Consider the following 27,870-nt stretch of genomic DNA (forward strand, 5'->3'; position numbering starts at 1 on the left):
TATTCACCCGCCGGGACCCCAAACTAGTACAAGCTATACTACTTATTAAGGTGCTTAACTATTTGTTTTCCAATTCAGGGAATTCAGGGACCAATAGAAATGTGTCCGCGACCCACAATTGGGTCCCGACCCACTGTTTGGGTGGAAACAGTGCTCTCTAGAGCAGGGGTTCCCTGGCGGTTTTAGCGTTGGGAGAGTGTCAGAACGCAGACGGAGACATGAAAGGATATGGGGCGGAGGAGAAGGAGCTGGCATCGCATGGACTTGGGGAACGACAAGCATGTGTCGTTCTCTGCAATTAATGACACAAATGATGAAGAGAGAGAGAGGTGAGCTGAGCACCTGGCTGATTGGAGGCAGCATGGCGGAGAACTGAAGCTGGGCATCTGTTGAGGATCATGTTGTTTACTCTCCAGAAAACGAGGCCGTGTGTATCTGTGTGTGTGTGTGTGTGTGTGTGTGTGTGTGTGTGTGTGTGTGTGTGTGTGTGTGTGTGCAGTGCTTGTGCATTTCAGTGAGAGTGGCTGCTCTCATGCTGGGTAAACCACTTGTCACATATCTCGTATCAGAGAGGGTGAAGCCGTGTGCGACCCGTGAGGAAGCAATACTGGCCTAATATTTCCATCTACAAATAGCTCGCCAGCTTCCTCACCCTCCCAAGAATAGCTCCCCCTCTCACCTTTCGCCTCCGCAATGCCACCAACGAACCCACAATGCATCTGGTGTTACAATCCAGAGCACACAAACACAACGCAGGGCACTTCTTCCTCTCTCTCTCCAGTGGCAACTGTTTCCAGTGCCCTTCTCAAAGCAGCCAGCGTGTATTTATAAAGCTTATAGAATCACCGACGTCCTGAGAGAGAAGCGCGGTCTGGATCGAGACAGGGCTGTTATTTTTTGGGTGGAACTAAAGCCACTAATTATGACTCCGGCGTGGATCAAAACGTTTTGTTTGGACGGACGGGACAAAAAAAAAAAAAGGAAAAAACCACGTGCTCACATTCCTACACAGAGAGACGGGGCACAGATCACAGGCCTCTTATCAAAGCCACCCACTGCTCCGATCACACAACACCACCAGCCCCGAGACCATCGACCACGCAGGAGTCCGTCGAGTTAGAACTTTCACTCTATGGTCCCAGCCGAGGCAGCTCCACAGGAAGTCTGGCCCTCTAGCCTGAACAATGGGCCTGGGGAAAATAGGGCTGCTGCCACACAAAAGGGATGGGAGGAGGGGAATCACAGGCTAAAATAAGCAAAAGGCATCCACCACTACTACAGGCTAATGTGGGTCACAACAACAACAACCACGGCCACGCAGTGCACATGATGAATACGTGGGGGTTGTTTTTGGGAGTGGGTGGGCTGAGAGACGCTAGCCTGGCGGAAGGTAATAAAGAGGACCTTCATGGAGTCGTGTGTCATTGCGATATCAATCACGGCAGCATTAGCGTCGTCCGAGAGTGGGGGGCGAACTGGAATACAGGCCTGATCTGAGTTGTAAATCCCCTCAACGGACGGATCATGGGGATGATGAGCTCTAGAGAAAGGACGGACAAAACGTACGTCATGGGGATGGATGTTACACTGCTTCTGTTCTGATAACAGGAGGTGGTGGAGGGCGTCTCCCTCCACCACCAAGAGACACAAGACATGGCCGTTTTTTAACAATCTATTTTAGAATGATGTCTTGTCTGTCCAGTGTGTAGCGTGGGTGAGATGCCGGTGTGACTCCAGAGTCTCTGTCACCACGCGCATTATCCCAGAATCTCATTCTCTCTCCTGTTTACTTTCTCCTAGCTTTCTCCTGTTTCTTTTTTTATGTTTACTGCCATGGTTCCAGCTCAAGCTGAACCATATAATCAGCTAATCATATCAAGGGGACGACAGACTGAGCCAATCCCCCAGAGATGTCCCACACAGATGTTGTCACTGACACTGATCAAGCTCCATGCATCCCAATGACCTCATCAACAGCCCCAATAATGACATCACCCACTGAGCCATCCATTGCTTTTATATTATGATAAGATTGCAACAAGTGTAATTAGATCAAACTAGTATACTGTATAGGTTCAGCTCCCCAGAAGAGCATGTGAATCTCAAGGCTTAGTCTTTTTGTTAATAGAAATTGATTGTATTTTCCTCCCTCTACTTTCCATTTCCAATGTCGCACACTTTGAAAATCACTATCCTAAACAACACACGTGAGTACAGGCCCTATGTGTTAGGATAGTGTTTTTCAAGCAAGTGGGAGCACAGCAGACATCATCAGACATCATCATATATAATGCTATCATCAGCAGTATCATATCTCAGATACTGATACTCATCAGTCACCACAGCCTCAAGGCAAGGCAAGTCACACACAGTGTGAACCTGTGAATCAACAAAAACCATTAAGATTTTACATGAACGGACTCCATGCTCTTTGAATGCCCAACATCGACCTCTCCTCCAGTCACTTCCAGGGCCCTAGTGTCTGTTCCGTTTGCTGCAGCAAGGACATTTGTTTTGGAGCAAGAGTCCACTTGTTGAATCAATAAATGCAGTAGAGACGAAAATGAGCAGTCAGGGGCCAGGGCTCACATCGGTCACCGCCGGGTCACGGCATCACATGTTCATTGATTTAATTGACTAGAAAAAAACACAATTGATTTTATTAATCAAACGGATGTACAAGCCCATAACGTACGTGTGTGTGTGTGTGTGTGTGTGTGTGTGTGTGTGTGTGTGTGCGTGTGCGTGCGTGTGCGTGTTGGGGGGGGGGGGGGGGGGGAAGTACGACACTGTTGTACAGTACTATCAAGTATAGAACAGGACTTAAGTGGCTAATCACACTAAATGATTGTCTCGTTTTGACGATTCATCGATTAAGAATAATACAATACAAATACTAATGTGCTTGGTTACACACGCACACACACACACACACACACACACACACACACACACACACTGAACTTTGAGCCAAGGGATTGACTAGAGCCACAGAGTCAGACATGTGGTACTAATGTGGTGCAATAATTCAGTAACACAGCGTGCAAAAAAAAGAAAAGAAAGGAGAAAACTAGAAAAGGTGTGTGTTGTGCACTGTGCATTGTTGTTATGAATGAGTGTCACACCACATGGGAACAGATCCTGATCCACTATAGACTGAATATAATGCCCGTTATTAGATGTATAGACTCTATACAGTATACAGACAGACATGTTCCTCTATAGTCTATACTATAGAGGAACATGTCTGGCTCTGAACCAAATGGACCAGAGCTGTATTATAGGTTGGCCTGACTGGCCCCAGATCAGACCTCAGTCCAAGGTTCTGTGGTGGGGAGGACAGAGGTATACTATAAATCAATGCATCTGCTCCGAGTCCGTACGGAAAGATACCGTGTACTTCTCTGAAGCACAAACTTACTACAATGTGTGACTGATGTATAGGACACCTGAATGCGGGGGTCTTCAACAACGGGGTCTGGGACCTTTAAAGGGTCCTCAGAGATACTACTAAGGGGTCCGCCAATTTTTTGTGGGATGGGGAACATTAGACGAAAGTGGCAGATCTATAAAGCTTGTACATGTTATTTTTTGAGAGTTGGTGTAGAGAGGAAAAGAGCCAACAGTCAAGTTGTATAAATATTGAGGGTTGAAAAGGTCGGAAAATATAGTCCTACATTAGCATGAATCCAACAGATTAATAGAAAATATATCGCGTGTCAATCAATTTTAATGAAGCTATCTATAGTCTAGTATGAACAAGTTGAAACTGCAAGACATTTGTATACAATTATGTAGTGGGGGTCATCTCTCTCTCAGCTATGTGGTCTGTCCTTGGCCTGAATGTGGACTTACCTAAGTGTTACCTCCTTGTCCTTATGTGACATGTCTAACCTCATATAATGTGCTGTTCGAAGTAGATATCTTTGCCGCTCCTATATATGTTTCTCTTTACTGTTAGATTTTTCTCTTTGCTCTCCCTTCTTTTCTCTTTCTCTAAACAAAAAACGATGGAACTCGCACTAAAACAAATGTCACCGTCCGTCCCTCTTCTCTGCACCTGCTGTAAACCTGTGATGTCATTGTGCCAATAAGGTAGATTTTGATTGTGCTCAAGAAGAATACAAGTCTGAATATTAACTAACATAGCGATTACAAAAGACGACCATATAGTTGTTCTCTTTCACACATAACCCCCTGGCACTGTATTCCAAACAAGCAACTTGATTACATCAGCAACTTACACATTGCACTGACAATTCAAATGCTTAATTTCATAATGCTATAACCTACTATACCCTCATACTACATGCATGACATCAAAATTATCCATGATAACTCGTGCTTTTTAATTGCCACATACTGTGAATATATAATATTAGTTCAAAGAGCCTAGTGCTGCTGAGGCTGGCCAAGAATGTAAACAAGTCTAACGTTACTGTCACCGACACCGACCCGAACGCTGCATCCTTTGTTCTGGTGGTGTTCACATAACAGTTGTAAGAACAAATAAGATTATCATTGTAAGAAATATATAAATCTGTTCCTTAAGAAATTGTACTCCTTTAAGCATTGCCATGTAACGTTACATGATGGGTAGTACTAATTGAATTTGAGCCAATCTCCCAATGGTTAGATAACTTGGATAAGTTGTGTTGTTGTGACATACGAGTGTGTGATAGCCTTGGATCAAGACTATCATAGATGTATTTTATCGATTTTGACATTTCCATATATAGATGCATCATATTGATACGAAAGTAAAAGTCTGACTCGATAAAATACATCTGTCTTGATCCAAGGCTACAATTGAGTAGCAAATGTAAAAAGAAATATCGATAAAATACATCTGTGATGATCGTCTTGATCCAAGACTAGGCAGATATAATAATAATGACTTGAGCATACCCGCTAATTCGTCCGGTTCTAGTCCAGTCTCCGTGTCTATTCCGCAGATGACAAAGTAGTGAGCGAAGCGGCAGGGCGCCGCTCCGGACGCCGCGCTGCCTCCACTCATCCCCGGCGTCGCTGTTCAACCACGTCCCGCTCCTTAGTTCGGCGCACAGCAGCAACACATTCCCGAAGGAGGAATTAGAAGAACTGCGTCCAATAATGAGAAAGAATTGTGTGCCGGTTCCCAAGCTTGTAAAACAAATGGTTGTGTGCGCTGGCGTTCAGTAAGAGTCACTTCATTTAAATGTGGGGTTTTTTCACCCTAAAACATGAGAGCGTTCCGTGAGGAAGCTTGGAATCACTGCGGAGCTGTGGCTTCACTTCACTGCTTGTTGTCAGCGGCTCGTAGTCAGTGTTGCCAGGAATTGAGAGAGAAACAAGCAACCAACCAGGTCTATGAGAACAAGCCCAAAAGAAGCGAAACCCTGGCTGCTTGCTATTAAATATAGGCTATTTAAAATGAATAATTGTATGGGTTCCCAGGTAAAATGTTTTCGGATGGGACTCTGCAGACAAATTGCAGACACGATTTAGGAGGAAGCCCAAATAAGTGAAAAGTGTGAAATATTTTGAAAACATTTTAACAACGAGGGTGCCCTGGCACAAAATGTTTTCATGAGGATACTGATACACAGAACATTACATTATATGTTAATCTGAGGTGGTCACGTTAAGCAATACCAAACTACACTGTATAAACAAGACTCCCCCCCCCCCCCCATAGTCGCTTATAATAAGCAGCCATGGCAACGCTGCAGAGCGGCGTGTTCTCCTATGATCCTGGAGGAGTCGCTCGGCTGCAGGGCGGGACATTCAAATCTGCTCTGGAAACGAAGCAGTGGTTCTCAAACCTTTTCAATGTCAATGAAAGGACCCCCCAGGCCCCATATGTATTTGGCCACGGACCCCCATCTGAAAATAATTGGGCCAATGGTCACCGCTGAATGCTGATACACAATTTGTGATTTTGTATGTGCTATGAAAAATAGTAGATCCACGCTCACAATCACAACATAGCAGATGTACACAGACATAATACTTTTTCTTTATTATTTTTCTTTTCAATTAATCTTGGTACCCATATTTTCTGGAATAATGTTTAGTCCACTAACACATATGTGAATGTGTCTGTTATAGACAGGGGACAAACAATTACAGATTCAAGTATGGGCAAAGTGACACATGTCTGAATGCATTGCCCACAGAAAATCAATATTCATGTTATGAGATATGAATTGATGTGGACAAAATTATATAAACTCTGGATACTTGGTTGACAGCACAACTTAGGAGAAGGATGATTGACAAAATGGTAAATACAGGCAAATGGTGCATTTATATAGCGCCTTTATCCAAGGCGCTCTAGATAGTTTGTGCATTACATTCACCCATTCACACACACACATTCATACACCGATTGCGGCGGAAGCCATGCAAGGTATACCAACCAGCACATCGGGAGACAATTGGGGTTCAATGTCTTACCCAAGGACACTTCGACATGTAGACAGAAGGAGCCGGGATTCGAACCGCTGACCCATGGATCATTGGCTCATCCTTCGTTGTGGGCCACAGGAGAAAGAGAGGGGAATGGATGGAGATGGCAAAGAAAGAGTCAGAGTGAGAGAGGCAGACAGACAGACAGACATGAGAAAGTAGTTGCGCATATTAATAGTGAAGACCATTATCATAAATCAGCTCGACTTTAGACCCATGCAAACCACTACCAAATAAGTGATGACGGGAAAGATCAAATCCAATATCCTATGGACAGTAGTTGTTTATGCTTTAGGACAGCAAGTCAGGCAAGACTTCACAATCCAACATCCCAGTGCATCATATTATGCTGCTTTATGAGACTGTGATAAATATTGCAAGGTCTCCCTCTAGTGTTGAAATACAAGTACAGAGCCAGCTCTGGTCTGTTTTACCAAGTGCAGATAGAGCATTGAAGTGGCAAATAGGAACATTAATGCCAAGGAAAAAGTCTAACAAACAGCAATGTTAGAAATAACAAGTGGAAAATATGTCACATCATGACATTTATAATAGAAACATACTGATTGAGATATTCCGTAAACTTGTTAGGTTCCACTTGTGTTGCAGGTACATACTGTAGAAAGCGTAAAACACAATCCACTAGCTTCCAGGTAAAAGCTGGCTCCAAGACAGATGAGGACAAATCATATACCTACTTGGTGGGGATTTAAAAAACAAAACATACAATTTTTACTTTTATATTATAATTTTTTTGTTTTATTTTCTGCTTTAGTACAAAAGAAACAGTCCCAGCAATAGTTCTTCAATATGACAAAAAAAGGGGAAAAAAGTCTACAATTAAATATAAAATGAAATATACCAAAACCATTCAATGCTACCCAGAAAACAAAAGTCTACTATAAAAATGAATGTCATGAAGTCTACAGGTAAATTGTATGAAATGAAAGGTTATTTAAAAAGGCAACCATTAGAATCCATCTCAAAATGTGCCACATTTACCACAATAGATACTCACGTCTTTCTGTGAATATAAAGTAATGCAAAATACTTTACAATAAGTTAACACAGGCACATTTCCCAAGAACTGTAGCCATACGCTCAAGTTAACAGTCAAATAATGTTAGAAAATAAACGTTTACATGATTTCTTTCTTGTCTTTGCAATAGATTTGCACGTCACACAAATGTATCCGTAAAACATATCAAATCAAATAAAAATCTGGGCAGCAACATTTATTTTGGTTTTCTTGAGAGGAACACTTTTTTGTTTTCCACATTAAACTTCCGGTATGAGCAATCGAGACTTACATATAGATTTAATATTATAAATATGTGAACAAAAATATACTAAAACTATCCCCCATCGCCCCTCCCACCCAAGTAAAAAACAAACAAACAAAATAAGACCAATGTCAAATGGAACTTCAATAACTTATTATAAACAATAGAAATTTTTGAACTTTTGAAGGGAATACTTTCAGAAACATGTTTTAGCCCTATTCGTTCACACTAAGGCTATGAGCTGTTTTATTTATCTATTCTTAAATCAGACAGCATCACACCCTTAGTGCTGCTAACAAATCAAAGTATAAATACTAAGAAAAGTCTTTTACAGTACCCTTTTTTTCTCGTCAAAACTACAAAATAAGTTAGTGTCAGGCAATTATACAGATTATTTACAACGGTCATTTAAATATAAACAAAAGGTCCTCTTTTATGTGGATTTGACTTGAGTGAATGTTTGTTACCTGGCAAGAAAATAAGCTTTGGCTACAGTATGCTGATCTGACCACTCACAGAAACACACTCAAAAAAGCAGGGTGAGAAATTAACTATTTTGTTTTGTTTCTCACAGTGCTCATTTTCAGCTTTGCATGATTCATAGAAGAGAAGACAATTCAGACTCGTGTGAAGTGAGCGGTGCCTTTCATCACAATGATGACGTCCGATGATGTCAACATCATAATATCCAATCATAGGAGCACATTCCGTGCTCAAAAGGACACAGACATACAAACGAAGCTGTGCATTTGAGCGGCTGCCCCACTCAAAAAAAAGAACCAACCACTATAAAATGAGGAAAACTATATTCCTCCTCAGTGGTTTGTCCAATTGATATGAACTTGCACATGGCCAATGGCCATTGGCATATGAATTTGATTGATTGAATACTTAATTATCAGGTTTGTTAAAAGTACAGGTAGTACAGTCAAAGGTTATGTTAAAAGGAGAACACAAAAAGCCGTGGCTTGTTGCCATTGTGGTCCACAAGATTGTTTTGTGTTGGCCGGGAACAAACCCAGGTCAACAGCTTGGAAGGCTGCTATGCGAACCACTATACCACCAACGCAGGGAGCGAGGCAATGAGGAAGCCAATTTCCCCAAATCTAAGCTGTTTATCATTATGTTTAATTAATTCTCCTCAGTGGACCAAAGTCTCAAATCTGCACATAGTTTGGATGCATCCATCCTGGGTATCCTTATACTTTTATGTAGAACCTGAGTTCAGCCTCCCCGACAGCGACGATATGACAGGAAATAAGTTAAAGCAAAATATGTCGCCTCTAACGCAAGGAATTCTGCAGTGTAGGACAGACCTGGTCGTTGGTGACCTACCACAGTGGCTGGTCTTGTAGGTGGACAGCAGCGTGGCTGTGTAAATAAACCTGTCAAAAACAGAGCCACATTTTGGTGCTGCAACCTTCAATGTTAATCTCCCACCCTGCTCCAAAGCTTTGAACATCGCATTTTCTGTATTTTGCATAAAATTGCAGTTTTTTTTAGTTTTAGTTGTATTTAAGTCATCTGAAATGTGTCACCTTTAGTCTAGTTTTAGTGGAATAAATACCATATGATTTTAGTAGACTGAATCTACAGTTGTTTTTGTCGGAAAAAAAATCAGTCACAACAATGACTGACCTTACACTTGGGAGTCTTGGGTGCATGCTGAAAATAGACGATCTACAAGCTAGCTGCGACCCGTTGAGAGACCCGAGATGCACTTAAAAAGTACACAACCGAACACACACAATGGATACGCAGCGGAGTGTGTTGAAATGACGTGGAGGCAGTGCGTGAAGGAGCGAGGGGATCGGCAGAGTGGTTTAGGAAGGAACACAGCGGTGTGAAGACACATGGCAGGCAGCAGTCTCTCGGCACACAGTCAGGAGATAGAAGGACAGACTGGAACATTCGTTTTAAGCAGCAAACCAGGACAATGTCCGGCCAGTTTTGAGAGGAGTGTATGTAAGGGAACGGACACACCAGGGGGAGGACCGCCATGACGGCTGTCCAGTAAACACGTGTTTAGAGGCCTCTGCGGAGACAGTCAGAAGAGTAAGGTAGCTGATATCAGAGAGGTACAGGTCAGCCTGAGAGCAAAAACGGTTTGAGGAGTAAGACGCGCACGTGTGTGTGTGTGTGTGTGTGTGTGTGTGAGAGTGAGCGCTTGTATTACTATACTTGTGAGGGCCAAATGTTTTATGGTTTAAAGAGTTAGGCTTACAGTTAAGAATAGAGTCATGTTAGGGTTAGGCATATAGAGTTTGGGCTTTAGGGGTCTGGGCTGCTGAGGTTAAATTTATTCCCGCTTAAAATTTAGGTGGGGCTGTGTCGCGAACCAAATATAACAGATCTACAAGCTCACAACACATCGCAGCGCTGGATGTGTTTTGCGAGCTTGCAGCCTTAAGAAAAGCCGTTATAATGGCATTCATAAAATCGACACGCTAAAATATATGTCCTCACAAGTAAAGTAAAACAAAAGCGTGTGCGTCTTTCAGTCCACATCACTCAGGTCGCTGATAGGCTCGTCCTGCACTATGCTCAGGTGGTTCATGGCGCGGTTGAAGGCTATCTGGACAGCCTTGCGGATGCTTGACGTGCGTCCCTCCATCATCTTGATCTTGTCTATGGTCTTGTCCATCCCCAGAGGAACCATCTTGGATCTAGGTAGCCATTGCCTGCGAGGAGGGGGACAAGAGCAAATGACATGCGTCATACGTGTGACTGGGATACCAAAGACTATAACAAAATGCTCTGCTCTGCTTGGCACTCAGCATCAAGGGTTGGATTGGGGGTAAGTCCCTGCGACATACTAGCGTCATGTCCAGGGGCTGTACTTGTACATCAAGCTGCCTCACGCGATAGAAACTCATGGCTCTGCAAGGCTTACTTACTAGAAAAAGAGGTTGTGGCTCAACAGTGGGATTTCTCAGTGGAGTGCTAAACCCAAAATCCACACCAAAAACACTCCAAAGATCGCACACGCCAAACGTCAAGTCATTAGAGGACCAAGTACTCGCATTACCAAAAGCCTGTCATCAGAGCAATAGTGTTAGCAGTAGCGGCAGTAATAATGAGCGGCAGGAGAAGTGTCGACGGATGGTTCGTTTACCCTTGCCTTTTACATGGCACTCACCAGCTGCGTTTGTTGTCGAAGAAGAGGACCAGGTAGAGCTTCTCTTCCTCCTTGATCTGCATCTTCTCGCCGACGCGAAGCACGTCCATGGGAGGCATGGGGATGGACACCCCGTTGTGCTGACAGCCCACCCGGGGCATGTGGGGGTCTATGATCTGTGCAGGGGGGTTGGGGGGGTAATTAAAAATTATTCCACACTTCCAACATTTCTCTTCGTGTCGCACTGTGGGCTTGTAATGTAGCCACTGGATGTGTGTGTGTGTGTGTGTGTGTGTGTGTGTGTGTGTGTGTGCATGTGTGAAGCTGATTGGCTGAGCACAGAATGTGATGTGATATGATGATGATGTATGATGATAAGAGCGCCCCTCACTTCATGCGGGTTTAACTTTATTATTATTATTTTCTTTTTAAGATTTTTTTTGCGGCTTACGCCTTTTATTGGTTTTTGAAGGGACAGACAGTAGGCTGACAGGAAACGGGAGAGAGATGGGGGAAGACATGCAGTAAAGGCCGTGTCGGGCTCGGGAGTCGAACCCGTGGCACACTGCGACTGGATTACCAGGCGGGTGCCCAGACGGTTACGCCACCGCCTGGGCGGGTGTAACTTTATTGATATAATACTGAATAGCCAACGCTAAAATCTAAAATGGCACAGATGCCTTCTAGGTTTTAATGGGATAAAGGCGTGGTGGTTTCAACACGTGGTGTTGAACGTGGTGGAGTACACCTCATGCTACCTGTCTGAGCAACTGCATCAGTTATTATATTCAGACAATGCATTCAGTCTGTCCATTCCTTTCAATACATGGTTTTACCTTGAATTGTGAGATGGTTTATAATGAAAGGCTGCCACCTACTGGAGAAGCTAGTTAAATGTTTTCAAAGGTTTAATGCCAGTAAGTACCAACAGAACTAGACACGTGTTTAGAATTTTAGGAGTATGACCACAACCACATGTCTTTTGTGTCAACGGTCTTCTTTGCATGTACATACTGTAGAACTGAAGACAGCTAGTATTTACAGTCGGATGACATTGATATAACACACTCCCTGATTAGCACACAGTCAGGCACTCACCAACGCAGGGTAGGAGGGGTATCCACTACATTTGGCCCAAACAAGCTTTAGGGGCTCCAGTGCAATCGTTGCAGCACTAGCGGGCATCCAGATGTTGCTGTTGCCCACCTCTGTAGAAGCAGAGACAGCAGCAGAAGAGCGTTAACGTTGAGCACACGCAGAATCACCACACAAAATGTAAATGGAACTCATGATCCTCTAAAGGCCTGGTAACTTACAGCTCCTGACTAATAGGCTCTAAAAATGCTGCAAAAAGACCAAAGTGCGATATGAACAAACTCTCCTGGTGAGGCACTGTAAAACTGAAAAATTGTTAAAATGTGCCTCAAATCTTTCAGAAATGATTTAGAAGACATTTTCAGGCCTAAATGGGTTAAAATACACCATCGTCTGGTACTCCAAACTCACCGGCGGCGATCCGAGCGGCTTTCGCAAAGTTCCCGTTTTCGATGCAGGCGATGAGTTCGCTTTTGTCGTCCACAGTGCTCCTCCGGACCAGGGCGGGTTTCCCCTTCCCGCATTTTGGAAGACTAAGGGTGGTGCTGGGAGAAAGATATAACGATATAACATTTAATATAACATTTTGGAAGACTAAGGGTGGTGCTGGGAGAAAGATATAACGAAATATTTTACAATTATTTTTTACGGAATACAAATGTACTGCCTTGCCAATGTACAATAAATGTTTAAATGTTAAAATCTTCATTGATTACCTACACATTTACCATTATTAAAGTAGTTGTTTCTAATCTGTATTCTGTACCAACTACCTGCTGTTCACAGCAGTTCAGGGTTCTAATATTAACCAACACTGTATTCATTGGATATAAACTTTCAGAATATCCATACTTGCAAAGAGAGTCCTAAGAGCAGTTCCTGTCAGAAAGTGACTTTGTTGTGCTTACCGCTATGAATTGAGCTTTACTGTCACTATCAAAGAACAGTGTGTGTACATATTGTACATATTGTACACACACCACTGAAAATACTCAGCACAACTTTAAGAATGCCTAGTTCAGCTGCTGGAAGCTTGTAGATCCGTGCGACACCATCAAGCAATGGAGTATAAATTACACATTAGTGAAGGTGTGTCCTGCTGTGTCGTCAGTCTATGATGTCATAGACATAAATAGTGAGGCGTAATAAACCCTTTCCCATAGACATGTTTAGTATCGCGTCATATAAGAATTGTGTTCCAAAAACAAACAAATGATGCCGGCGGTTTGACTCGTATGGATATGAAGCACCAACAGATGTGACGCTGCCGAAATACACTTTATCAAATGTGCGTGACTGACTAACGTAAACTGATACAGAGCCACCTCCAGGGACAATTTGTTGATTTTTTTACCATGATTCTTATATGAGACGATTCTAAGATGACCCAATGTTATTCTCCATAGAAAAATTACATGGGGATGAACGAGTGACGTCAGGACTTCGGTACTCCATATGTCACAGCATTGACAACTCAGTCCGTCTAGCATACATGCATAACCCATTTTGGGCAGGAACGCTTTTTGGTGTTTTAAAGCATTATGTTATACTTTAGCTCCAGGTTCCCCAAAAGGCGGCCCACCTATGCCTATGCATGTCAAACTGGGCATCCTTTTCAAATGGGGTCTTGCCCTGAAAATTAATTTTCAGGGCAAGACCTCACGCGGACTCGGCCCCCAGCCTGGTACCGTAGTCAAAATATGGCCCTTGAGGAAAATTAATTGGGGAACCCTGCTTTAGCTATTGAAAAATAGCAGATCTACAAGCTCATAGCGTGGCACCGAGTGCCGCGCTATGAACTTGTAGGTCTGCTATTTTTTTTTAATCGTGAAAATGTGCCTCAAATCTGATACAGAAATATAAGGCTTTTCAGAAAACTACATTTCGACGTCAGGCCTAAATGGGATAACATAGCGAGCGGCCATATCTATGCTCAGTCCTACCTGGTGCTGCCTGGCAGGCTGCTGCCAGACGAGATGGAAGACTCTGACGCACAGCGTCTCCTAGGCTCTTTGTGCTCCTCCTCGTCCTCCTCCTCGTCCTCCAGGAAGCCATTAGACAGGCCTGAAGAGGAGACGAGGCAGCGGGAGTCAAGACCCCAAAGTAACGCACATGCAGTGGGAAACCAACAGTTCAACCAAGGAACACAATACTGCCCAGCCTTCAAGGCCAGAGGGCGGCGCCGATGCCAGCAAAATAACCATAGAAAACGGGTCACTTCCGCCCCGCGCCGGAAGTGATGTGGTGTGTCGTTTCTGTAGGGTAAGCCTAGGGGACGGACGGACCAGCAGCGATGAACATCAGCGCGGCTTGGATTAACGTTTTAAATTTAATAGGCTATAGACAAGGCATTTTATGCCATTCTGAGCATAAATAAGACTAATAACCTCATGCATGTGTACCGCGGACTATTATGTACGCCGTTTCTACAATGAGAGGCCTTTGGATGCTAGCTGTGGAAGCTAACAGAGACAAAAAAAAAAGGTAAATTTTTAAATCTCAAATCTCGTGTTTCTCGTGGATGGCCCAGGTGACCTCAATAACTTTCCACGAGAGATCTCGAGGATAGCACGGATTGTCTTAAACTGTGAAAGGGTATGTCTGACTTAGTATGGGCAGAAGTGAAAGTGCTATTGGAGGCGCAGCCTACAAAGGCCCTTCAACATGCGCAATTCCAATTTGGGGATGGTTGGTTTTATTTTTTTCCACAACCGGACTTACCGGAGCCCTGCCCGACCCGATCAATTTGCATACATTTTAGGGCCCAGGGCTCGGGCTGAAATTAACAACCGTCAATAGTAGTCTATTAATCTCTACTCGAGTCCCACACACAGAAAGGACAAGTTTAAAAGGTGAATTCCTCATTAGCCGTTTTCTTACCTTAATCTGTTATTCAATAACAAAAAATTACATAATATCCACAGTGCAGCGCAGCTCCCACCGTGCACGCTGGGTCTTAGGCTAAATCACGTATTTTGATCGCTTGATTTATATTTTATTGTTGACAAGTCTGTCTTTCATAATGACCAAAATCATTGCACAGTGTTTTTTTCCCAAAGGGGCTTCTGTAACAAGGCAAACAGCGAAGGCGAAGAAAAGCGCTGGTCCTGAATTCTGATTTTGATTTGATTTTGCTTATCCTGTGCGAATGCACCACAAAAACACAGATAATTTCTAAACTACATCATGTAATACTGGTCTGGCTCAATGCTCTGCTAACCCATTAAAACCGGGAAAGCATTGGAGAGATTTTACATTTTAGCATTTCCCATTCATGCCTGAGCAAGGTCGAAAGACCGAAACGTTGCATATTGTGGACATTAAATAAAAAGCTCTTGAACCAGAAAGTGGCAGTGTGCGGGTCTCCCTCCTTCTCCTAAGCATTCAAAAATATCAGATATACGGTACAAGGCCACAGCGCCGCATGAAGTGACACGCCGTGACCTTGTATAATCTGTACTTTTTTATAATCTGCTATTTTTGAAAAAATGTTTGGAAAAATGTCGGAGAACAACCGATTTAGAAGGCACTTGTAGAATCGGCCTCGGGTCTTTAGTGCGTTCGTGCCGTGCGTCTGGTCAACATGTGACCCGTTTTTTTGCTCACCCGTGTCGAGACGTTTCACCGGGGTCTCCCCCTTTGCGGCGCCCTCCCCCTCTGCTCCGCCCCCCTCGCCGTCTCCCCCGCGTCTCCTCTTGCGGCCGTGGAGCAGGTTCTCCAGCCGCGGTATCACCACGGACAGGAAGGTCTTGGAGCCCAGCGCCTCCTCCTCCTCCTCTTTGTAGGGCTGTCAATATATCACACATTTAAGTTGATGACAAATTGTCACGCAAGTAATTTGCGATTAGCGATTAAATTGCGTTTTTGGTGATACATTGTGAACAGAAATGACATTTTGTTTTGGATTTTTAGGCTTCGAAAATAAAGAAGTACACAGGGCAGATATGACAAATAGCTGAAATATACCAAGAAAATACTGTCTATATTTTTATAAATTGTATACTTAAAAAAGAAAATAGCGGAAATAGCAGCTACATGTTTTCAACGCGGATGTAACAATTGTGACAAGCTTACCTCTTTGGCCCCTTTCCCGCCGGCGCCACCTCCGTCCGGCCCCGCGCCGCCGCCACCTCCTCCACCCGTGCTCCCCCCTCCCCCTCCCCCTCCGGCCCCCCGGCAGCCTTTTCGGGCGGCGTGAGGGATGGGAGCGGCGGCGGCCGGCGCCCTGCGCTTGCGGAAGAGCACGGCGGTCCGCCGGCTGACCGTGGCGGCGGGCTCGGCCAGCGTGGAAGTGGCGACCACGCTCACGTTGCCCTTTGGCAAGGCACTCTTGGCGTTGGAGTGAGAGTGACCGTTGAGGCGTGGTGGCGGGAGAGGAGGGGCGGGGGGAGTGGGAAGCACGGGAGGAGGAGGAGGAGAGGAGAAGATTTGGTCTGGCGTCTTCCCCTTGACCCGTTTGTCGGGGGTCTTGCGGTGGCAGTCGGGGGCTGAGTCGATGGGCTTGAGCGTGGGCGGTTCAGGGTCTCCGTCTGGGTGGATGAGGGGAGGTATGGAGTCTGACGGCTCCAGCTTGGGGGGCATAGATTTGTCCCCTGTGGGGTGGAACAGACAGACCATTAAAGACCTTTAAACACCATGTCAACGTGGCTTTATTAGTCTGGGAATCCAGCCTGCTTGCTACATTCAGCGTTATTTTTTTCCCACTTCGTAAATGTCCGGAAATCCTTTCTCCCAAACGGGAGAAAACAACTTGTGGCTTCTGAAGTACTGATTGGTCTGTGGAGAGGACCAGTGTTAATATGATGTAAAACTCCAGTCACTTCCTGACTTGCCTACGTAATGGAAATAGGGGTCAAACAGGAGCCTGGCCAGACTGAGTAGCAAAGTGAGAAAAAGACAAACATAACGAATCAGGCTAGATTCCAGACAATGGGTTTATGTCTCCGCCAACCAGTTGAGTTTTAGTTTAGTTTAGTTTATTTGATCTTCCTTCAGTTTCAGATACAAAATGTAAAGACAATGAACGTAAGCTGGTATGAAAACAAAACCAAAAAACATGAACACAGTTGAGGTGTGGAAATGAATTGATTCCAAGACACATTGCAATGTGGACATGGATGATCCTGCATTGCTATTCCATAATGGATAATTAATACATTTTAAGACATTTTCAGTTTTGATACAGACCTTCATCGTCTGGGCTGTGTCCGTTGGTCTTTGTGCTCTCCTCGTCGGCTGACACTGGAGCCGGGCGGGAAGAAACGGAAAGAGAGGCGGAAGAGGTGGAGTTGGAGTGGGATTTGTGGTGGTTATGGTGGCTGCGGTGGTGGGAGGGCAGGACTCGCTTCAGGCTCATCTCATTGCGGACGTCGTTGATGGTCTTCTTGAGCAGCTTGAGGCGCTTGCTGCGCGACGGGCTGGACTTCATGGAGCTCGTCAGGTCCGACTTCTCCAGCAGCTGGTGCAGCTGCTTGTCCAGGGACAGGTGCTGCCGATTGGCTGGCTTCAGAAGACGGTCCACTGGGGGGGGTTCACAGAGGAAGGGGCGTTGGATTAGGGCTGGTCGGTTAACTGGGAATATATATCCGGAAACCAATAATTAGATCAAATAACTTACTTATAAACGAATACTGATCGAGGCACTACCGACTGTGCCACCAAGAGGTTACATATTTTTCTAATCCTCTTATGGACACCCTCATTAACAGTGGATTGTGCCTTCTAATTCGTCATTTTAATGCCAATAGACAAATCCGTGACATACACACTATGGCCCTCATTTATCAATCGAGTGTAAAATCTGCCACAGATTAGAGTGCAGGTTTCGTAGTACACCCACGTCGCCACGGCATTTATAAAGTGATCGCAAACAGCTGATCCTTCCTTAATTTCATTCTGACGTTAATAAATGTGACGGCTGAAATCTATCTGGCATGCCCTATGAAATCAATCAATTAAATAAAGTTGTAGGCCTACCCCGTCTGTTTCCCTCTCACCTCGCTTTCCTTGCTGTTATGCACGCACGCACGCACGCACCTACATGACACATCGACATCGCACCGCCATGAATGGAATACGTTTGGGCTGGCCTATATTAATTTTACCCATTTGTGCGCAGTGCACTGCTGTGATATTAAAGTCCTGTGGGTGACTCAGTGATGCCTGCATGAGAGATAGGCTATCATGTCGTCAAGGCAGTCATAATCAACGTTTATGTAGTGATTTGATCATTGTCACATATGGATGAAGGCTTGCCGCTTGCGCTGGTATGTGTTGGCAACGCACGCCGCGGTCCCGTCCTCCCGACCCCCGGAAATTATCTTGCTTTTATCTGAACTGTCAAAGCACTTATTTAAATGTTGAATGATTAAGCCCCTTACGCCTATAGCCTGCTACTTGCAAATAGGTATGCTTGTCATTGTCACAAAAAAAACGTGCAGTCTATTTATGGCTTTTTTTATAATATCATAATCACATATTCCGCATCACTGCATGCGCTCCCAAATCATCTCACAAGTGCGCTCGCATAACAAGGCCAGTAAAGCACTGGTTGATTAAGCACAAACTAATACATTGTAAACATGTTATATTGAAATGGTAAATGCCGAAAATGTCGGTAATTTCGGCGAGCACCCATATTTTGGCGTACGCACGGTTGATAAAGGAGGGCCTATATCTCATTCTAACACGGTAATCCTATAGTATTATACCCAGTCCTGATGGTGGCGGTAACTTCACCATTATGCCGATTTTGACCAAATAGAGCTAATCTGGCGATGTAATTTCCTGTCCACGTGATCACAACATCCGCTAGTTTTCTCCACTGTGCTACACAGTCAGATGTCCGGGATGCTAAGCTATCATCGTTTATTTTAATAACTAAGTCAAATTAAGCTCTAATCAAGCCCCAATTTTTTTGGATACATCAAGACCCCAATTATAGGGAATAAAGTGATTACGTCATTTACGTGAACGGTTATATGATGGCTTTTTTAATTAATTACGTCAATAGCCATAAGGAGGAGGTTATAAATGGTTAATGAATGTGTAAATTAATCAATTTGAAGTCATATCGCCCAACCATGCTTGTACTGAACTGACAGCATGCGTTCCCCATATATTGTGCTGCAGCAATCTCATCGCATGTCAGTGCTATCTACCGATCAGCGCTGAGCTCGAGTCTTTTCAGAGCCGCTCAGGTATTATACTGTACATAATGAAACCAGACCCGAGTTCCGAGATGATTACGGTGAATTATTATGGTAAAACACGGCTCCGGGACCCGTAAAGGTCTCAGGTACTGTCGGGTATTTCCATAACAGATGTCCAAACCATGTCTGTCATCGCTGGCTGCAAGGCAGCCTCCTTACCGTCCTCCCAGGAGAATGCCGGCTGCGCCTCCACCTTGGGTGCCTCGGGGAGGTGCATGCCGCTCTCCGCGTCGAAGCCGATGCGCTCCGCGTCGCGCCGCGTCTTCCTGAACAGCACGCCGCCCTGGTCGCGGAGCCGCACGGCGGCCCGGTGGAAGTACGTGTCCTTGGAGTTGTACTTCATGCAGTTGCTCACGATGAGGTTGAAGTCGCCCTCGAAGCGGTCCAGGCTGCTGTAGACCTGGGTGTCGATGCGCTGCCGCATGGCGGAGAAGTCCATGGGCTGCTTGATGTGGTCCAGGTAGTCGGGAACCTAGTGGGAGACGGACAGAGCGCCAGGGAGGACGTTATTTTACCACATTTACAACCGGCATCCCTAACGTGTCAAAAATAGCACAAAAAGTCAAACCAGACAATGCATTGAAATACTAGTACATCCCAATTCCCAAGCGGCATACTTTACTACTTATTTAGATGGAAATAAGCGAATTAGCACAAAAACCCAAACCCCAGTGAGGGCTTATATTAGGGGAAATAGCCAATAATGCACTTTTGCACAAAATAACACCTGGACCTCTTTGGTGGGGACGTAACAACTACAAATAAAGGTAAGAAAGCCTGCTAGCATGGAAGTCTCCTTTAACAATCCTTCCATGCCTGCCATACCACCCATGACCATATTTTAAAACAAAATGCCAGACGCCAGAGGATTAAAGTGGCCACTTGGTAAGGGAGGATATTGGGCTTATGAGCTTCAGGCAGTACTACTTGTCAACTAGTGGGTGTCATAGAAGTAGTAGGTAGACCACCTACAACCACAGCAGATACTGTATGTGCTAGTCATTTTGGGCTATTTCTGGCGACGGGTAAGCTCACCTCGGTGAGGTCGACAGGCTGGGAGAAGATCTTAGCCTGGTCTTTCTCTTGGAGTTGATCCAGTAGATCCCTGAGAAGAATGTTGAACGGAGACAACTGTACCTCCAGCAGGGTCTGCTGTAGCTTCATCTGACAGACAGACAGACAGACAGACATTTTAGAAAATGTTCGACTGCCATTTTTCACTGACAAAAACGTAATAAAAACTAAATTAAAACTAAGCTACAATGACTAAAATAAGACTAAATAGTAAATATACTGACAATTTGGTCAACAGATTAAAACTAGCCTAAAATGTTAAGGAGGGACTGATAGAGAAACGATCCAGTAGAACTAACTTTTTATGTTTGGTTGCACTTTGGTGATGCAATCTGAAAATAGCGGATCTACAAGCTCACAACGCGTTGCGCTGCAGCAAAGTGTAAAATCTGCCATTACGACACCATCAAGGCCCTCCAAAATACATTTTGTCGACAAATTAAAACATTTCAGGTGACTGAAATATGACTAAAACTAAATACAATGTTACTCAAAAAACTAAAACTAAATCAAAATGTGCTGTCAAAATCAACCAGTCTCTTCTCAATCTATTCACCAGCAGTTTTCCAATTGTTGAACATTTCATTTTTCTTTCAACTAGTGATAAGACTATTGCATTCTATACTGTGGTCCTAGACTCACTGTACACATCTTGTTCATATTGTACATAAAATAGTAAATACCATACATGAATATTATATTATTTTGCACACTGCACTGTGTATGCATAACGGTCATAGTTTATTACACTACTCATTTTTGTATTGATCTCGAAATACATTCTCTGCATTTCACATATCCTGACAATTAGTAGCAGTGTGCTGCCACCGGGTGGCGCTTGGGGAGCAGATTCAGTTTCTTTCTCAAGGACAAAGGCCAAGAATTGTCCCTATTTTGGGCAACTTTTCAACAATAAATTAATTAAAAATATAAAAATAGCACAAATAGCAAATTTGCAAGGTTCTAAAGCAGCACAGTATGATGCGTTATAGCTTCTAATTCTGTTTTTTTTTTACCATTTGTCATATTTATATCTAAATAAATATATAATGACAACTATAATGTGTGTATAAACGCATGGAAACGTATGGATTGTTGTGTGTACTGTACTGTGTACTGTTCCAGAACACTGTACCTGTAGCTGCCAATTTAAGCCTAATTTATACACTTAAAAAAAGGAAAGTTGTGTGACGTGTAGACTGAATAAATAGGTGTAGACACTTTTTTCCAGCCAAAGGTTTTTGCCAAAGTGTTTGCCAAGCAAAAATGTGGTTTCAGGCATGCAGCGATCAAACCAGAGATCGTTTAGTTATACACATCTCAGTTCTAGCTTGCTGTAATGCATCGGTTCCTAAACGAGAGATTAGACGCTTGGCCGTGAGTCAAACTAGTGAAAAGAGCAGATCTACAAGACAGTGCACAACGCGCCACTTCTGGCCGCGTTGTGAGCTTGTAGTATGGCTATTTTCAACACCTCTTAATTATTATTATTTTTATTTATTTAATTTTTTTTGTGGCTTTCGCCTTTATTTAATATTTTTTATGGAGGGACAGACAGTAGGCTGACAGGAAATGGAGAGAGAGATGGGGGAGTGACATGCAGTAAAGGCTGTCGGGATCGGGAGTCGAACCCGCAGCACACTGCCAGACTGGATTACCAGCCAAGGTGCCTGGACCGCTGAGCCACGGCCCAGGCCGTCTCCCCTTTCCTGTCTGACTACTGTTACCTATCAATAAAGGCATAAAAAGCCCCAAAAACAAAACTTAAAAATAAAAAATAAAAAAAGTTGGTGAAACAATGCTGTAACATCCTCTTCACTCCCTCCGTACGGTACCTCTTCTCTCTTGAGTTTCTCTCGCTTGCGGATGAGCTCCAGCAGCAGTCTGGCTCTCTCCAGGTCGTGGCGGAGACGATGCCACTGTTTGAGCTGCTCCTTCAGAGCCCTGCCCTCCTCCTGGTTCTGCTTGTGGACACCCGGTCCCTGACAGAAGAACAGCCAAGAAGAACCACACCAAATAGTACAATAGACGTTTTAGATGCACGTTTTCAGACCCTCACCAAAGAGCACCTTCGCTAACCTTTTTTGAACTTTCGAGCACCCAGACCCTTTCTTTTTTTCTGTAGAATATGAAAAACATTCAACGTGGCACCCTATTTTGGCCATGTCATTATAGGAGCTTGCATAAAATAGGGCTTGAGAGATTAAGCCGGTAGCAGGTGCTCTCTTTCGAAAGACATAATGCTCTTCCACTTGCACGCACCATTTTGTTCCAGGTTTGTTTGGTGGAATTTACTAAATGTTTCTCGGTTGTACAAATCTAGTGAAAGGAATCAACATTTTCGTTCCTCGCTCATGGAGCTCAGAAGCGACAGATAGAAATGATGGACGATATTTGTAGTAACTATACGAGTCAGACTTCAACATGGCTTTAATATCAATATGTGTGTGTGCGCGCTCGCTGGACTGACCGTCTGTGTGGTCTTCTGGGACTGCTGGCTGGTTTGCAGACGTCTGATCAGAGGTAGGCCGTTCCTCGACTGTCTCTTCAGCGACCAGTAGTTCAACACCAGCTCCACAAATGCCTTCTTCTTCTGAATAGAGACCTGATTGAGAATGGTGTTCAACCTGGAACGACAAAGATAGACATGAGCAGGAAATCCCATTTTGAGAAGTAGAATGGGACAACAAGGAGATACTGCACTTTCAATGTGCTGGGAATATATTAGTCTGTAAACTCTTGCCTGCGAGACCTTTTTGCATGACATTGAAATGTCATGCAAGTCGTTATAGTAACACAGTACTTCAGTACATTTCACAATATCTCTGAGATGATTCTTTTCTAAGTGTGGTTTACTAGACAGAAGTGTCCTTGAACAAGACACTGAACCCCCAAACTGCTCCTGATGAGCAGGATGGTGCCTTGCATGGTTGCCTCTGCTGTGCACAGTGTGCAGTGGGTGAATGTGATGCACATTACACAATGTAAAGCTCTTTTGGTAAAGTTCAGAACAGTGGGTTGCGCACATCCAGTTCATCCCTGGTGCTGGACTTCAATTTGTGTGAAAGTTTTAGTACTACAGTGCTTGAAACATAGCAATGTTCTCGAAGAGCAAATTGTACATTGTACAAATATTGTACAATGTACAAGTTCAGCCATTTAGTCCAGGGATAAGTTGACCACTTGACTTGCCTGGACTCAAATAGCTGAACTTGACTTGACTTTACAGATTTGTAACCATATTTTAGTTTGGATTCCTAGCATGCTCATTTGACAATGTCAACGGTGGCCGAAACGTGGTACCATCTGTAATATTTTCAGTGTTTTAAACAAATTAGGAATAGGAGCAACTTTTATTATTTCGAGCTATCAAAATACAAACCATTTTACTAGGCTTCGCTGCCACATGTTATTTGTAGTACTAGTAGTTATGGGGAAAAACATAATTTTGCCAACAAATTTCACAGAGCATATATATTAAAAAAAGAAGCAACATCAATGTACTAATTGCATGAATCCCACACAATGCACCATATTTCATGCTATCAGTGGTCTCACCTGTCAGGGGGGAAACTAGGCACAGTGGCGGGCACCGCGTCCTCCTCAGGCTCCGGCTTGCTCTTCCTCTTCGACCTCCCTCGGCCCCCTAACCCCTTGCGGGCCTTCTTACACAGTCCATTTTTAGGCTTGGCGTCATCGTAGATGGCGAGGGGCCTCGGGATGCAGTTGGCGGGCGTGTGCGCGCCACAGTACGCCGTCTTCTTCACCGAGAAGGTGGGCTCGCCCGCCTCCGTCACCTCCTTGATGGGCTCCATCTTCATGAAGAGGCCGGCCTTCTGGGCGCAGCTGACATGGAAGGCGGTGTAGCAGTTGGCCTTGTGACACTGGATGCAGGCCCCCACGCCACGCTGCTTACAGAGGCAGCAGGTGAGCTTCCAGCGGGCGGCGGGGATGAGGCGGACGCCGTCGATGGGCTCGATGAAGGTGGTGTTGGAGAAGCCCACCTCGGGCACCCACAGAGCGCACACCACATGGCCCCAGCGCCCGTCGTCCGTCTTCTTGACGGCGCCGCCCTTGTTGGGGCAGAGGATGCAGTCGGCGGGCCGAACAGGCGACTGAAGGCAGTGGCGGCACAGCCACTGGCCCTCAGGGATGTAAGGCACGCCATAGCACTCCTGGTGCACCGCCACGTTGCACATGTCGCAGAACAGGATGGCGTTGCTGTTGTGGCACTCGCCGTCGGCACAGATGCAGCAGACGGCGTCCTCGTCGACGGGTGTGGGCGGCTCACCGGCGGCGCGGTCCAGGCCCTCCAGGTGGGACTCCTTCTCAAAGCGGTCCACCAGGAACTCGAACACATTGTGGGACACCAGGCCGACGCCCTCGCTCCGCCGCTTCTCGTTCACCAGGTCCAGCCAGGCGTAGTCCTCCTCATCCATGTCGTACTCCGTCTCCTCGTCCAGCTCCTCCTCCGTCTTCTCCTCGTGCTTGTAGAAGGCGGACGGCCGCTTGGGGACGGCCGGGAGGTTGTACTCCACGGTGCGGAACTTGGGTTCCGGCAGCTTTGGGCCCGTGGCGCCTGGCGCCGACGGCACGCCCCTGCAGTCTCCGCTGGCGGCGATGCCCAACGCGGCGTTCCTCCTCTCCCGGCTGTTCTTCAGCCGGACGGACCTCAGCAGGACCTGCTTCTGAGGCTTCTCGGCGTTCTCCTTGTTGCTGGTGCACTCCAGCATCTCCTGGGCCATGGGATCATCGTCCGAGATCACGCCCAGCTGGTCGTAGACGCTCACCCGGTGGACACGCCCGTCGATCTCCATCTCCACCATGCGCTTGGCCTCGGCGAACGTCAGGATCTCCTTGTTGGGCGACGGCATGATGGGCGACGGCGACCTCTGGGGTGCTGGGGCCCGGTGATGCCGAGCTTTCTTCTTCATCTTCAAGAGCCGTGGTGTCGCTGTGGAAAGAAATGCGTTCACATGGCAGTGAGAAAAATACTGAATATAAAAATAAATAAATAAACATCCATCAGCTGAGGTGTCACGCTACTCACGTTACAAGTTTTTGCTTCCATCTTTTAAAATGTAAAAGGCTGTTGCTGGTCTTTGAGGCTGTTCTTTACGGGGTCATTCTATGAAAACAGACGGTCTACAACTTGTAGATCTGCCAGTTTTGCCTTATTATGGCATGCCCAAAATAGGGACGCCAGGTTGAAACTAACTGGTTAATACAACAACCTTGAACCATGACTCACCAGCTAAATGAACTACATTCACACACCTCCGAGCCACCATAGATATTACGGTATTACGGTTTGCGGACACTAAACACACACACTGCTTGCATAGCTCTAAATTTGTCACAAAACAAACATGTCAGGGGGGTAATTAGAGGGCTGAGAGCTTAACTTGTGTTCAGAAGATAAGAACAGGTTGCCCACGGTGACAACGAGATAAGACCGGCCCGCCACGATGCATGAAGTGCATTCTCCTGTTCGAGGTTGACAAAGGAATTACCTTTCTGCATGAGAATTTACGCTTTGGTGTAAATCATCACAATGAACCCGCCATTGCATTTGTTTTTCATTGAGTCAGAAAGAACAATAGAACATTGCTCGTTCATCTTATCCTACAAGCTGGACTCAGCTCACACCAAACATACTTCCTAAACGCAGGCAAGAGTTGCATGCAACTTTACTTCTCATTAGTTGATGGAGAAAGACGTTTTAGTTGTAAGCATTATAAAAACTTTATTTCAGAAAAGTAGAGCATGCCCATCTAGTCTGGTGATCACATGCAGGACAAACAGAAGCTCTGCGTAAAACAATATTAGAAATTTACACTTGCCACCAGGCAAATGCTGCTGTTACATTTTTGACAGCAGTTAAAAAGTCTGACTAGTGACTATCCAAGTGTCACATCCAGGCACTCAGGAAATAGCCTTTTCACACTAGGTCTTCGCTGACTTGTTTATCTCTGGTGAGCACATGACTCTACCATAAAAGTTTTTTAAATAATACATTTTGTCAAATTCTTACAGGTCGTGAAATGTGTTAAACTTAGAACCCAAGGACATTAGCAGGCGCTTTGGCAGGGGGCCAAAAAAGGTGTGTTTCCTGTATACTGTAACTGTCAGCAGCAACTTGGTTAGTAGTATTTTATCAATGGGTTAGTGAGTCATTTAAACGTCACAGGGGGAAGGAGGAGGCCACCTACACGTTAGTACTATACTATATAGAGTAGTAACTGTTGGTATACTGACTGAGCTATTTGGACAGGGTGCAGACTTAGAGGCTGTTGTTATAAAACAATTATAACCAGTATGACAGAGTGGTGGTGGCCCAGTACCTAAAGCTTAATTACAAAAAGTACAGACCGACTGTATGCATCACAGACCGGGCTTTGAAAGCTGCCTTGTATGTCAGTTTTATTTTAATTTAGATAAACAAGTGACAAAGTATAAACAGTACAATTTTGAGGTAGGCTATTTTAGTTTTTACTTCATTGGAGTGTTTCCAGTTTTCAGTACACTCCACTAGGTACACTCGGAGTCCACAGTACACTCCCTAAATCTCAGAGTAAATGTACTTTTACTCCATTACAATTATATTAAAACTTTAGTTACTGGTTACTTTGACAGATTTTGATTATTACAAAACACACTAACCACTTATTCAGCCCTATATACATTTAGATCGGCAATTTTCAAAAGATATTTTATACATTCTGGACTTGTCAAATGGGACTGGACATTATGCATAAAATGAGTAGGCTACTTTAATACTTAAGTAAATTGATTACTTTTTCCACCACTGCACCCTGAGTGAGTCAGTGCACTGATAACTGGAGCTTTAACAATAACATTAGCGCAGCGACCAGTAGCCTCCCCTTCTCCTTCTCCCACCAGTCCCACGGAGCAAATGGCGTCAAACAAAAACAAATTAAAACAATTCCACCAGCTCGCTTCCTTCCTTCCTTCCTCCCTCCCTTCGTGCGTTTTTGGGTTTGTTTGTAGAGCACGCTCCTCCACTCCGGAATCAATGCAACAGACAGAGCCGAAAAGTCAGCCAGAAGAACCCAACAGAACTCCTCCGCGATAGACCGAAAAGAAGCGACCGACCTGGGCTGTGGTTCTTCGTGCAGAGCGGCGGGCCCGCGGCGGCAGAGCGGCCTCCTCGGCCTCGGCGGTGGCGCTGGCTCCGTACACCGTGTTCTCATCCAACCAACGGGGCTGCTTTCACGGCTCTTTTCTCTCCGCCGCTTCACACAACGAACGAACGGCGGTCCCGGGGAACGAGAAGCGGCCTGATCCAGACTTTCAGTGTTGGCCGTAGGAATGGTGCTCTGCTGCTCTCCTCGCGGGAGGGAGAGCACAGGAGCAGCGAAGAGTCGAGAGCAGCGACAGCTTCTTGTTCTGCTCTCCCCTCCGCCCGACAACAATCGACTCACTGCAGGCTGAAGAGCAGCAGCACAGTGGAGCCACAGAGCTCCAGTAGTAGTGGTGGACGGTGGTGGTTATTGGTTATGTTTGTTCTCACTACTGCTCATCCCCCAACCAACCCAACACAACAATGCGTCCCACCCGACGCAACGTAACGTAACGTAGCCACCAACGTAACGTAACGTATCGCACGACTTGACGT

At 45.1% G+C, this 27,870-nt stretch overlaps 2 protein-coding genes across 7 annotated transcripts in view; both read right to left on the minus strand.

The window, feature by feature from the left end:
- dennd5b (DENN/MADD domain containing 5B) overlaps positions 1-5,255 on the minus strand; it is a 75,639-nt gene extending 70,384 nt beyond the window's left edge. For all 6 annotated transcript variants that reach the window (XM_080757844.1, XM_080757840.1, XM_080757841.1 and 3 more), the window contains exon 1: positions 4,909-5,255. In XM_080757844.1, the coding sequence (XP_080613970.1) occupies positions 4,909-5,017 (109 nt within the window). In that variant the 5' untranslated portion in view covers positions 5,018-5,255. The remainder of the gene's footprint in view (positions 1-4,908) is intronic.
- A 1,958-nt stretch (positions 5,256-7,213) lies between these two features.
- On the minus strand, positions 7,214-27,810 carry brd1a (bromodomain containing 1a). The gene is made up of 14 exons (XM_080757645.1): positions 27,348-27,810; positions 23,790-25,185; positions 22,702-22,858; positions 22,067-22,213; positions 20,193-20,321; positions 19,317-19,629; positions 17,134-17,466; positions 16,021-16,538; positions 15,553-15,733; positions 13,890-14,010; positions 12,358-12,491; positions 11,950-12,059; positions 10,873-11,027; positions 7,214-10,414 (listed from the first exon to the last, which is right to left on the minus strand). Exons 2-14 carry the CDS (start codon positions 25,163-25,165, stop codon positions 10,231-10,233), a joined length of 3,858 nt encoding a protein of 1,285 aa, XP_080613771.1. The 5' UTR covers positions 25,166-25,185; positions 27,348-27,810; the 3' UTR covers positions 7,214-10,230.
- Between the last annotated feature and the right edge of the window lie 60 nt (positions 27,811-27,870).

This window comes from Protomyctophum bolini, assembly GCF_963924005.1.
Source record: "Protomyctophum bolini genome assembly, chromosome: 23".
Classification (NCBI taxonomy): domain Eukaryota; kingdom Metazoa; phylum Chordata; class Actinopteri; order Myctophiformes; family Myctophidae; genus Protomyctophum; species Protomyctophum bolini.

Bases quoted from the DNA above. Each gene is read 5' to 3' on its own strand.
- brd1a (XM_080757645.1), bottom strand. From the start codon at position 25,165: ATGAAGAAGAAAGCTCGGCATCACCGGGCCCCAGCACCCCAGAGGTCG. The intron at 19,630-20,192 runs GTGAGCTTACCC...GTCTCCCACTAG, and splicing joins AGCCTGTCGACCTCACCGAG to GTTCCCGACTACCTGGACCA. The intron at 16,539-17,133 runs GTCTGTATCAAA...TCCACCCCACAG, and splicing joins ACACAGCCCAGACGATGAAG to GGGACAAATCTATGCCCCCC.